Below are 12,694 nucleotides of genomic sequence, written 5' to 3' on the forward strand. Positions count from 1 at the left end.
ACATGTTTAAAATATTTAAAGCGTTTGTGGTGTTACACTTTTCATGAATAAAAAAGTCAGTGTTTGTAACAGTCTTCAGACATTTGTGAGAGGGTTACTTAAATTAAAATACGTGTCTACATGATGTTAAAAAACTTATTTACTAATAAACATATTTAAAAAAATTATCTTAAAGCGTCTATGGTGAGGCACTTTTTAAAAACACTTGGTCTTGAGTAAAAAGTCTATGTACGACAGCCCCGTGTCAGTAGATTTACTGGCACGTAAAGGAAATCCTGCGGGACTAAATTCCGGCATCTCGGCGTCTCCGAAGACCTTAAAAAGTAGTTAGTGGGACGTAAAACAAATAACATTATTATTATTATTATTATTATTATTATTATTATTATTATTAAAAAGTCTATGCAGAGGTTATTCCAGTCTTCGGGTATTTGTTGTTTGTATTTTGTGATGATATCTCCTTAAATGTTACTCATTATGTTATGGTAAAAGGCTGTGTTGACTGTTTGATTTGCAAATATTACTCTTTAGATTGTGGTGAAAGGATGTGTTGATTGTTTGAATTGCAAAGGTCTATTGGTAGCTTCTCTGTTGTATAAAATGGCGGTCTTCTAATTAGGGCAGCTTGCCTCACGATCTGCAACCAGCAGGAGATTGTAATATATTAAAATATGGCATAAAATAGAAGAGCTCCGAATGTAAATAGATCGCGGGAAAAAAGAATGTATTGAAAATTGTGTTGTCTTAACTCACCTTAACTGGAAAGATGTTTATTCCGTGCCGCCTTGGGGAACTGGGCCGGCAATGTAACAATACTTTTCCTCACTTACATATAACACACCACACTACCAACGAGCACAAAACCACGCAACAGTGAATACATCCCTCCATATAGGGTTGGTATCAGTAAGGGCATCTGGCCATAATAGTGGGGCAAATCTCTACAAAGTGCCAATCCCAATAAAGTGGGAAGAAGAAGAAGAAGAAGAAGAAGAAGAAGAAGAAGAAGAAGAAGAAGAAGAAGAAGAAGAAGAAGAAGAAGAAGAAGAAGAAGAAGAAGAAGAAGGAGAAGAAGAAGAAGAAGAAGAAGAAGAAGAAGAAGGAGAAGAAGGAGAAGGAGAAGGCCCTTTTCTATATTTCTTTCCATCTTCTGTTTTACACACTTACTGACTTCACCCAGGACTGTGATGAAGAGTATGTGAGATAGTACACTTCCCTGCTTAATTCCAGTTTCCTGTAATTAGTAAATATCCGGCTCCATGGCTAAATGGTTAGCGTGCTGGCCTTTGGTCCTGAGAGTCCCGGGTTTGATTCCCGGCCAGGTTGCAGATTTTAACCTTCATTGGTCAATTCCCTTGGCTCAGGGACTAGGTGTTACTGCTGTCCTCAACAACCCTGCAACTCTCACACCACACACAACACTATCCTCCACCAATAACACGCAGTTGCCTACACATGGCAGATGCTGCCCGTCCTCATCGGAGGGTATGCCTTACAAGGGCTGCACTCGGCTAAAACTAGCCACATGAAATAATAATAATTATTATTATTAATAAATAATAATCATCCTTTCCAGCTTCAGTTCCCTGGGTTTGGTGTAAAAGTACTTGCCACTTCTTCCTGTCAAAGTATAATTTCTGTTCCTCTATGTCCTCCCACTTCACATTCCTCTTGCTGACGTCTGATTTCACCGTATCTATTCATAGATCCCTTGGTCTCCCGACTGGCCTCTCCTGTTTCGCTTCTCTGTCAAAGTAATTCCTTGCTGTTCTTATTTTGCTCATCCTCATAAAATGTCCAAATCATTGTAGCCTTCGTCTTCCTAAAAGCTTACTTTTTTTTTCTACTGATGTTTAGTCCATATTCTTTTAACTTACGATTCAGAAGATTTTCTCCTGTTTCCTCATCTAACCATTTTGTTCCTCGGTATATTAACACATTTTCTTGTACATTACTTTTATCATTTGCACTTCTGTTTTCTCAGCTGGTTTTTACTCAGTGCATCCCACACCAGCTGCATTGATGGACTGTTGTAGGTATTCTCAATGTCTATAAACATCAACAGATTTTTTCCAAACTCCCATCTTTTCTCCTGTCAAATACTTTACTGTGAAGATAAGGTCAAATGTTGATCTGTCTTTCCTAAAACCATGCTGTTCTTCTTCCCTTTTCTTTTTCTAAATTAATCTTCTATCATCATCATCATCATCATCTTGATCTTGAACAGCTCCAGTTTTCTGGGTGTGGTGAATGAGCACTCTCCATTTACTTCCGTCCATGAGAGGATTTCTTCCATAACCTGGTGCAAATCCAGACCTCGTTCAGTTGGATCATTTCTAATTTGATTCATCAATCTCTTCCTTGGCCAAACTCTTGCTCTTCTGCCTTCAATTTCCTTCTCAAACCACACTCTAGCCGTTCTTTGTGGGTCCATTCTGTTGAGATGACCAAATCATTTCAGCCTGGCTTCAACACAGATCTTACTAAGGGATTTTTCAGCATATTTCATTTCTTATTTTGTCCCTCCTAATTTCCTGAATCATAGTTTCATATTTATTTATTTATTTATTTATTTATTTATTTATTTTATGCCTTTGTATGTGGCAAAGTTAGGGCTCATGGCCCTCTCTTACACTTAACCCCTACATACAGTACATAATCACATAATTTGGAAAAATAACATTAACAGTCCCTAGGAACTACCTAATATTATAGAGTAATATTATAACAGATTGTAATTGTTATTTTTAGTGATTAATATTATCTAGCCTATCTACATCTACATTACCTAACAATAGTTCTAAATCACACTTGCAGTCATACACACTAACATTCATACAAGCTGATGACGTATTTAAGAGGAAATCTCGACAAGACCGTTTAAATGAGACTGTTGAAGTGCTATTATGTATACTGACAGGGAGTGTGTTCCATAGCCTTGCCCCAGACACTGGGAAAGAGTGGTTGTATACAGATGAATGATTAACCGGTATCATAAGGGTAGAAGTCGATCTGGTATTATGTCCATGGATAGACGAGAGGAAGTTAAAATGTGAGGATAGGTATTCGGGTGTAGATTCGTTCAGAAGTCGAAAAATTAGTGTCGCAGTATGTAATTTTCTTAGTTGATCGATTTTCAGCCAGGATAGCTTCTCATAATAGGGGTAAATGTGTGTCCTAAAGTTCAAAGAAAATGTAAATTGTATGCAAGAGTTCATTGCCCTTTTAAGTTTCATAGTTTGTTCTGCAGTTGCAGCAGTTAATACGACATCACAGTAATAAATCATTGGAAAAATGAGAGTTTGAATAAGTTTTATTTTCATGCTGTGTGGAAGAATGGATTATTTCACTTTAGTGGGTGAAGAGATGCATAAACATTTCTGCAGACACTTGTTATATGGTCATTCCAGTTTAATATATCATTGATGACAACACCTAGGTTTTTTTACAGACTTCTGAAAAGGTATAGCTTCACTACAGAGCATGAGGTTAGGCTGTTGTATGATGTTTAGCGTATTTAAAAGTCTAGATTGTCCTATTATGATTGCTTGCGTTTTCTTCGGGTTAATTAATGGGCAGTTCTCTTTAGCATACAAGCTTATTGAATTTAAAGTAGAGTTCATATGGTGGATTACTTTGTCAATGTCGGGGACTTTAAAGTGTGAGTATATCTGAAGATCGTCAGGTTAAAGATGATATTTGCAGTCGTTCAGATGAGGAGAAATGTCATGAATATAGATTAAGAATAAAAAGAGGTCCAAGAATAGACCCGTGGGGAACGCCAGATAGTTTAGTCCTCCATTCTGTAGTCTTCATGTTTGATACAACTCACTGTCGCCTGTTTTTGAGGTATGAGCCCAAGAGCTGAATAGCAGAATGAGCCATGTGAAGTTTTTGTAACTTAGCTAACAATATGTCTATATTTACAGTGTCAAACGCACTGCTAAAGTCTAGAAGGATAAGTATAGTCAGTTTTTATTTGTCCATAGCCCGTCTAATGTCATCCGTAATTTTGATTAGTGTTGTTGCAGTACTGTGTCCTTTCTGAAAATCAGACTGTAAGGGATCAAGTACAGAATGTTTTTCCAGGTATTTAACAATTTGTTTATGCATTATCTTCTCCAGAACCTTAGAAAGTGCTGTGAGGATGCAGACAGGTCAGTGGTCAGATATATTGGTTGGAGGAGAGTTTTTTGGGACAGGCACAATGAGTGCATCTTTCCATTTAATTGGGATTTTGCCTGAAGTAAGACAGGTATTAAGTAAATGCATAAAAATGGGCAATATTATGTCGATTATGTAAGTCACGAATGAAATGGGAATTTCACCAGCTCCTGTTGCATCAGATTTAATTGAAATAACTTCCCTTCTTACTTCATGCTCTGTAACGGTACCAAATTCAAATACAGGACGGACTGGGGATTGTTGCCTTAATATATTTTCAATGGTATTTTGTACTGTCGTCAGGAGTGAGACGTTCCGCGGAGAAATATGTATTTAATTCATCGAGGGACACGTTGGGATCAGTATGCTTCACAAGTAGTTTGCCAATACCCAGTGACCGAAGTTGTCGCCATGTGGAACAAGTGTTAATGTTTTTGTTTAAATGCAGGAAATAATTAAAATTTCTTATTACGAATTACAAGCTTAATTGGGTTTCGAAGAACACAGTACTACTCATGTACGTTAGCTATTGAGTCTGCTTATAGCATCGGTATAGTGCGTCTCATTCTTTCATCATAATCTTAACATCAGTAGTCAGCCAAGGGCAGGGTGGACGTGTTACCCTCACAGAACGCTTTGGTGCGTGTTTGTTGTACAATTCATGTAAATGGGAATTAGATATTTCCACTTTCTCGTCAATGTCACTCTTAATCATTATGTCATACCAGGGGCAGAGTTTTGCATCTTGTCTCAGTTGTATTACATTCATCCTTTTAAAGTCTCTAAACATTACAAATTTTGGTCGGTACTTCGGTACGCGTAGAGAGTATGCAAAGTATATGAGGTCATGTTTAGATATGTCAGTAACAGATACTTGACCGTGGTGAAGGATTTTTTAGGGTTATTTGTTATTACTAGGTCTATGAATGTATCCGCGGAAATAGTGGAAGTATGGACGTGGCAGGTGGGTTTAAGGGGTAATATGGTCATGTCACAGGATTTAAAAATATTTTGTAGTCGTAAGGCGTCGTTGTTCAGAGTTAATTAATTGGTGTTAGTCTCCAAAAAGTATCATGTGCTCGTATGATGGTAGCAGGCTCAGTAAGCTGTCTTCTAAGTCATGGAAGTCTCGCACTGCATCAGGAGGCCTATAACTACACCTACAAGTACTTTTATAGAATTGACAAGCACCTCTACAAACACATTCAGGAGCCATTTTTACAGCAGGAGTAGACGTGTGAACAACTCTACTCTTGAGCATTGATTTATAATATAGGGCAACCCTACCACCTCGTCTAGTCGTCCGATCATGCCTATGAATATCATAGCCCAATAAGTCAACCATGCTTGAGGGAATCGAACTACGGAGCCAACTCTCGCTTACAGCAGCGATATGAATTGTACTGTCTTCAAATATCGTCTTCAGTTCGTCGAGGTGAGCAACGATGGATTGGCTGTTGACATACGCACACAACAAGGCGCGATTAAATGGCATCAGTTCCTTCTCTAAAATGGTATGGGTAGAATAGGAGGGAGAAAGTGTTGAGAAACGGTCAGAGGCGGGCCGTGTCCTTCCAGATGCATGTTCCGGTGAAAGGGCTGTGAAGGGAGAGTGAGGGGGTTCTGTCATACAGAGGAGTGCTGAGGGGTGAGGGAGGGAGCAAGGAGGGGGACTTTAATAGCACTTCTCAACTCAAGCATGCTAAAGGAATGTAAAACATGCAGCTTACCTTAATTTCCTCATACGTACAGTGGCCAGCTGATTCACACACACACACACACACACACATATTCACAACTATACACTAAATTAAAAATAAATAAACTAAACTATGTAGAATGCACATTGTTCATATGTTGCTTTCACCATATTGCCTGATCAATGATTGTAATTCCATGAGTGAGTTCACTTGGAATTTCTTCTTGCCGGATACATGAATGATATCCTTCCATCTTGACTGTATGTATTACGCAGTCCAAAAGTCTCGTGCCTTGTTCAAGATGTCCTTTCTCAGCCTAGTGAGGGATTCAGTTATGAGTAGTTTGCAGCCTTTCAGCTGTCGTTTAGCGCGCTAAACTTGATCCCGCTGGTGGTATCAGAGGAATTTTATTATGATAGGCTGATTACCCTCAGTCGCTACATCAGCAGTCGACCTACGTTGCTGTCCCAGTCGATGACAGCGATCGAAGGAGTCCATGGACAGGTCGACTTTGTTTATCACGGAAAGTTTTAATGACCTATCCATAGATGTCCTCATTAGGTGTCTCGCTCACTCCATGAAGAAGGAGACAATTACGCCTACTGTACTGTTCCGCTTCGTCACTCTGAGCTTCCTGAATTTCCAGTCGTTTCTCGATATCGGCGACATTGTTTTTCAGAACAGAGAGTTCAACACAGATGGAATTTCGAAAGGTTCGGAAGTCCGCTTGAAGCACAGTCAGAACATCGCTGGGGTTGGTAGCACTGCCAATGGGAGCAGTCATGGCTTCCTCCAGGAGGGCTTGGAATTGAGCCATTTGCTTTTCAAAGCCTGTAATTCTGTCCTTCACTTCTTTGAGGGTCATAGTTGCACACACGATGAGTTTGTATCCTAAACTTTTGAATTACACTCACTCGTGATTACGACTTGCTAGTTGTCTTGTGACTTTGCTCTATTTCTGTTGGTTTGGATGCAGGTTTCTAGACTGTGTGTGGTAACTAGTACAAAAAAGCTCCTGTAGAGTTCTAATTTTGATCTTAATTTTTTATCTCTGATTAGTGTTAATAGAGGATGGTTGCCTAGTTGTAGTTCCTCTTTAAAACAAAAAACACCTTCACCACCACCTCCAGTGGTAATGAAGATTTTCAGGGTTTTTTTTCAAGATGTGTGTGACAGTGGAGAGGGGGGAGGAGTAGGCCATAAACTTGTGTTCTTATACTGGGTGATTTCCAGCAAAAGAGTAGCGTTACAAAAATGTTGCAAAGTTTGGTCTGGGAAGACTTGAGAGAAAGGAGACGAGCTACTTGACTAAGTGGTATGTCGACATAGATGTTGATTCCCATGGGGAACCTGAAATATTTTTGCGAATGAGTAAATTTATAATAACAATATAGTTGGTCCGCTATTGGACATTATAAATATTCCAGCTATCTCCTTCCTGGTTGTCAGCGTTTCGCCCGAGTTTTAATGTCCAATAACGGACAGACTATATTGGTATTATAAGTGGTATGTTCTGAGCTGTTGGTGGACAGATGGTGTGGAATGACATTAGTAGGCAAATAAGTTTGAGTAGTGTTTTTAAAAGTAGGAAAGATCACAATATGAAGATAAAGTTGGGATTCAAGAGGACAAACTGGGGCAAATATTCGTTAATAGGAAGGGATGTTAGGGATTGGAATAACTTACCAAGGGAGATGTTCAATAAATTTCCAATTTCTTTGCTGTCATTTAAGAAAAGGCTAGGAAAACAACAGATAGGGAATCTGCCACCTGGGTGACTGCCCTAAATGCAGATCAGTGTTGACTGATTGATTGATTGATTGATCGATTGATTGATTGATTGATCGATCTTGCCTATTCTGTTGTAAACAAGGTTGGGTTTACAAAAAAACACAACTTCTTTATTTGCTTCACATGTAAAATTACAATATTTACACTAACAAAACTGAAAGTTATCTCGAAGCAAAATGAACTATGAATTGGGAGAAAGAGTCTGTCTTTGTACACTATATACACGTTGGAATATTCATGTTCACTACTATTTCGAAAAGATAGTCCTTGTGACATGAAAAGTTCTTGATAGTCGAAAACTATCAGAAGCACTGACGTAAATATCTCAGAGAGTCCTTCCTTGTTGAAGTGTCTGAGTTCATTAACGTAAGTTCAATGATTGAAGAGTTCCTACTTAGCGAAACTAAGTTGATAATGCGAGCTTGCATTAGCTAGGGAATGATAGTGGCATATAATGGTAAGACTGGACATGGACAGCGGAACAGACAAGAGGAGCGGTGACCCGAGGTGAGACCTCTTACTGCCAGAATTTCAGTCCACCTGGCCGAAGCACATTTTCAAGAGGAGTAGCCTCCGTGCTCGACGTAGGGTGTATTCTGGAGCTGGACACCGGGGTCAGTGGGCGTCTGGACAGACTAGGAGCTTCTTTATATAGCACACACGACGTTCCAGGCACGCGCACTGAGGGCTGCGCGCCGCGGCTCGAAGAATAACACACTGGCACGCGTGTAGCTGGCTGGCGGATCGAGAAGGGCGCGACGGACATACAACATATTCCAAGGAAGTTTTTTCACAAGATAATGAAACTGTGCTCCATTCTGTACTCTACTAGTGATATTTCCTTCCTATATCATCTCAAATATCTTGACTACATGTGAAATAAGAGTGGTTCCTCTGTAACTGTTTCATTCCTTCTTATCACCTTTCTTGGACAATAGGATTACTAGACCCTTACCCCAATGTTCTGGAAATTTGTGTCTCTTCCACATGGGTCTCTCCAAAAGGGGTAGTGGTATTATGTCGTCTTCGGATCGGCTATGGTATAGCAATGCACTCCCTACTTACTGAAGGGAGAAGACACACACACACACACACACACACACACACACACACACACACACCTCTCCAGTATTTACTTGTGACGGTTGTCCGACTGTCGTACAAAAACTTCAAAGTACCATCTCCCTCATTTGAGATGACGATGACTTTGTTATTCATTTTTATGAGGGATACTGGCCTGTTTTGTTGAGTTTAAAAGTGTTTTTTATATTCTATTTGTTTTTAAGTTTTGTTTTATTGTTAACTATGCTTTCATTCTATTGACTTTTATATATATCTTTGTGAATTTTTAAACCTTTAGCCTCTAAGTTGAATAAAATATATTTTACTTCTAAGTTGGTGCCTTATTCAATTTTTTTTTACATTTGACTCTATTCTTAATAATTTGATAGGAAAATAAGGCATTGCTAATTAGATCCACTGATTATTTTAAATTAATAGCAATTTTTTCTCATAATTTTTTTAAATCCTAGGTTTGGGGAGAAACTGAGAACCAAGCACAGTTGAGACTCAATGAATGGAAGGTTAAGTTGTAGGAATTCAGTCTCAAGATAAGCAAACCCAAAATTTAAACATGTCAGGTCTGCAACCTAATAATTTCAGAAAAATTGATGAATTCTGATTCTAATGCAATGCACATATACACTTGGAGAGTTACTATCTGCATCTCACGAGAAGTTGCGGCAGTTTGTAGGTACGACACAAGTAACAGATAAGCTACAATCATTAGTCGTGATAAAATAGTGCGATCTCCCTAAGAGAGATGCGTGTTCATTATTAAACTGTTCATAATGCACTACTTACAGTAAATATGTAACTAAAGCACCATTGCACTACCACTTCGAAACTTCACAGCTGCACCTTAGTTCTCAAGAATCATCGCGGATGGAACCGATGTTTCTTGTCAGGCCTTGAGACTTGAGATTGGCGCAGCAGCCATGCTTACCCTCCGCACCCCGTACCGCGCATGCAGAAGACTTCTCGTCAGACGACCATAGTGCATCGCAGTCTTCTGCAGTGGTGGTCTAGTGGTTACCGTACTTGTCTGCGGAATTCAAAGGCGTGACTTCTAGTCTCGTCGCAGCTATATTTCTTGTACAAAATAAATTAATATTTGAGGGAATGTGAAGATAAAAATGGGAACAAAAATATTACACAAATTGCAATACACTTTATTTTCTACCTAAAATTAATGTAGGCCTAAACGTTCTCACAGTTACTGCTGGATCTCTCTCTGTTCTTTTTTTTTTTTTTTTAAATAAAGTTCACTGCAGTTTGCCTAATATTTTTATTAGCTTTTTTATCTTAACTTTCCCTCAAATAATTAATTTTGTGCACACACAAAAAAACCAGCTACAACAAGATTAACTCGCATCGTCCAGGTTCGTAGACAAGTGCGGTGACCACTTGGCCACCTCTCCACTTGACTGCCGTGTAACTCTCCAAGTATACAGTATACAGTATATGCATTGCATTGGATTGGGGAAATTATTAGGTTGCAGACCTGACATATCTTGGTAAAATATGTTTGCCTTTTAGCATTCTACCGCCTCCACTTGGTCCGAAGCAGATCCTGTGTCATGAAATTTTCCTCAATTTTTTGAAAACAAAAGCAAATTGACCTAAACCCTTCTACATGAGTTACTATTCAGTGTCCCCAACAGGAATTTTGAAGCTCTTAGAAATTGGTTGAATGCTCCAATGTGGGCTAAAAGATATGTAAATAAATCATACCATTTGAGATTTAAAAAAAACAAGAATTTCAGATATTTATTACAACAAAGTTTCTGGAGAGTCTTCACAAATTTTTTTTTTTTCAAACCTGTTAACAATTACTTAGTACGAATGTTTTTTTTTTAATTTGTAGGTTTCTCTGGATTCGTGTGCATCATCCAACACCGCTGCAGTCGCTGTGGAGGAGCGCAGGCGCTCCGTCCTGGATCATCACTGGGCCGTGCCCAGCATGGACCGTGGCAGCACGGACAAGGCAGATGGCGAAGGCGACGAAGCGGAACAGCAGGGAAGAAGCAGTCAGTTGGTCAAGTCAAGCTGTCACGACTCTGGTATAGACATCAGGGATGCAGGTGTCGGTGATCATGCCGCACCAGGAGCTGGCACCGGACATCTCCCTGTGAACGTCGATGAGGTGCCTTCAAAACCATCGAAAGAGGCAAAGTTACCAGTAAGTGAACTGTTATTGTGGGTGGGTTGAAGTCAGATATTGTTCGTCAACCTGAAAACTGTAACCAATTATGTTATTCTTTATGAAATAATAAAATTTGTTACCACTCAAATTATATTAAATGATTTTCTCCACTACAAGTTTCAGAGACTGTGCTCTATCATTAGGTGGTGTAAATGTAGACATACAACCCATTGGCATATTAATTTTCTAGCCCTTCGCATGCCCACAATTAGTATTTAATTTACACAAATCACAGTTCATGAGAACTTTAATTTATTAGTTACCAGCTGCAGTACGCGTCGTTGACATGACAATCATATAGAATGTGCGAAGTTATCTAACTCTGCAGCTACTTCCCTCCAATATTCAGCCATGCTGCTTTACTCGGCATGCAACAGTAATCCCATGTATCGGAGATAAGTGGCAGCAGAAGAGACAAATCACAACTATGGTCATTATAATGTTGATCAGTTTAATGAGGTTTCGATATCGTAGGCCTTCAAGTTTAGTTTCCTTCAGACTCTGGTTTATTAGAGCATCTAACGGAAAGGGAGTCCTTCCTTCTATCATGACTCCCTTCTCTTGTCTTATTCTTCAAGTGATCTGTACGGAGTGGAGTAACTCCATGCTGAAAGGCGGAATCGGATTCAGTGGCTTTGGTTTTATCTTTTGTTAACGTGGTGGTGGGACGGTGTTTGAATTTGTTAATAACTCGGTTTATGAGAGAGTTGTTAAAGCCGTTAAATTTAGCGATAGTACGGATGGTGTTCAGTTTATTATTTAAATCTTTTTTAAACATAAGGAGTGATGAAGGCACGAAAAACTAGGCTGTTATAAGTAGCACATTTATGTGCTTGTGGATGTGTAGAAGTTTGCTGTTTGAGTTGGTTTTCTGAAAATATTGTAAGTTAAAGAAGAAGGATGTCTGGTAATAGTTAAGTCTAAAAAGTTGATAGTTTTGTTATGTTCATATTCACGGGTGAATTTAATATTTGAGTCAATGTTGTTAAGAAGTGTAGAGGCTGCGTTGGTTGATTCTTCATTTAAAATTACCAACGTGTCATCAAAATATCTGGCCCAAAAGAGGATGTTAGAAAAATTATTATTATTACTAATTTTTGTGTTTTTCAAGAAATCAAGATATATTTTAGCTAGGATGCCTGAGGCTGGCAAGCCTATAGCTAAACCATCCTGTTGGTAAATGGTGTTATCAAACCTGAAAAAATTATTGTTGACCAATTTTAAGATGGACATAAAATCCTGAATTTCTAGTTTAATCAGATGATTGAATTCAGTGGCGGCTTGTGACAAAATTTTTAGGGGGTTCACAACAGCATTTTTGTTCATATCTCAAATCAGCAAAAAAGTAACATAGGTACTTCACCAAAAGTTCCTTGTACGGTTCCTTTTTCACAAATAATATGGTAGAACCCCTGTAACCGAGGATAAATTTTATACTAGACTAATCTGTTAGTATAGAACAAAAGTAAAATTCATAATAAATTTAGTACACTGCGGATATTGAAGGATGCGAGCACTATTCTTGGTTTTTAAATAGCACGAAGTTCACCTAGGCACGATGAGAAGCATGGAAATAATGTGTGCCGCATTTACCGGTCGATTTTTAACAATAATTGTTTCCGAATTTACCGCAATAGTCTCCACATTATCTCGGTTAATCAGGGTTCTGCTCTATCACATGTTAATTTTTTCTCGTCTTGGAAATTACAGACAACACTAGCATAGGGAATTCAATACTCGCGTTTTTGTGTGCATGACACTTTTCATGTTAATT

General features: G+C 38.7%; 1 protein-coding gene across 6 annotated transcripts in view; it reads left to right on the forward strand.

Moving 5' to 3' along the window:
- Positions 1-12,694, forward strand: part of mtd (mustard) — a 952,680-nt gene that overhangs the window by 614,307 nt on the left and 325,679 nt on the right. For all 6 annotated transcript variants that reach the window (XM_067157991.2, XM_067157992.2, XM_067157994.2 and 3 more), the window contains one exon: positions 10,582-10,896. In XM_067157991.2, coding sequence (XP_067014092.2) covers positions 10,582-10,896 — 315 coding nt within the window. The remainder of the gene's footprint in view (positions 1-10,581; positions 10,897-12,694) is intronic.

The sequence above is a fragment of the Anabrus simplex genome, chromosome 14 (assembly GCF_040414725.1).
Source record: "Anabrus simplex isolate iqAnaSimp1 chromosome 14, ASM4041472v1, whole genome shotgun sequence".
NCBI classification, from domain to species: Eukaryota; Metazoa; Arthropoda; class Insecta; order Orthoptera; family Tettigoniidae; genus Anabrus; species Anabrus simplex.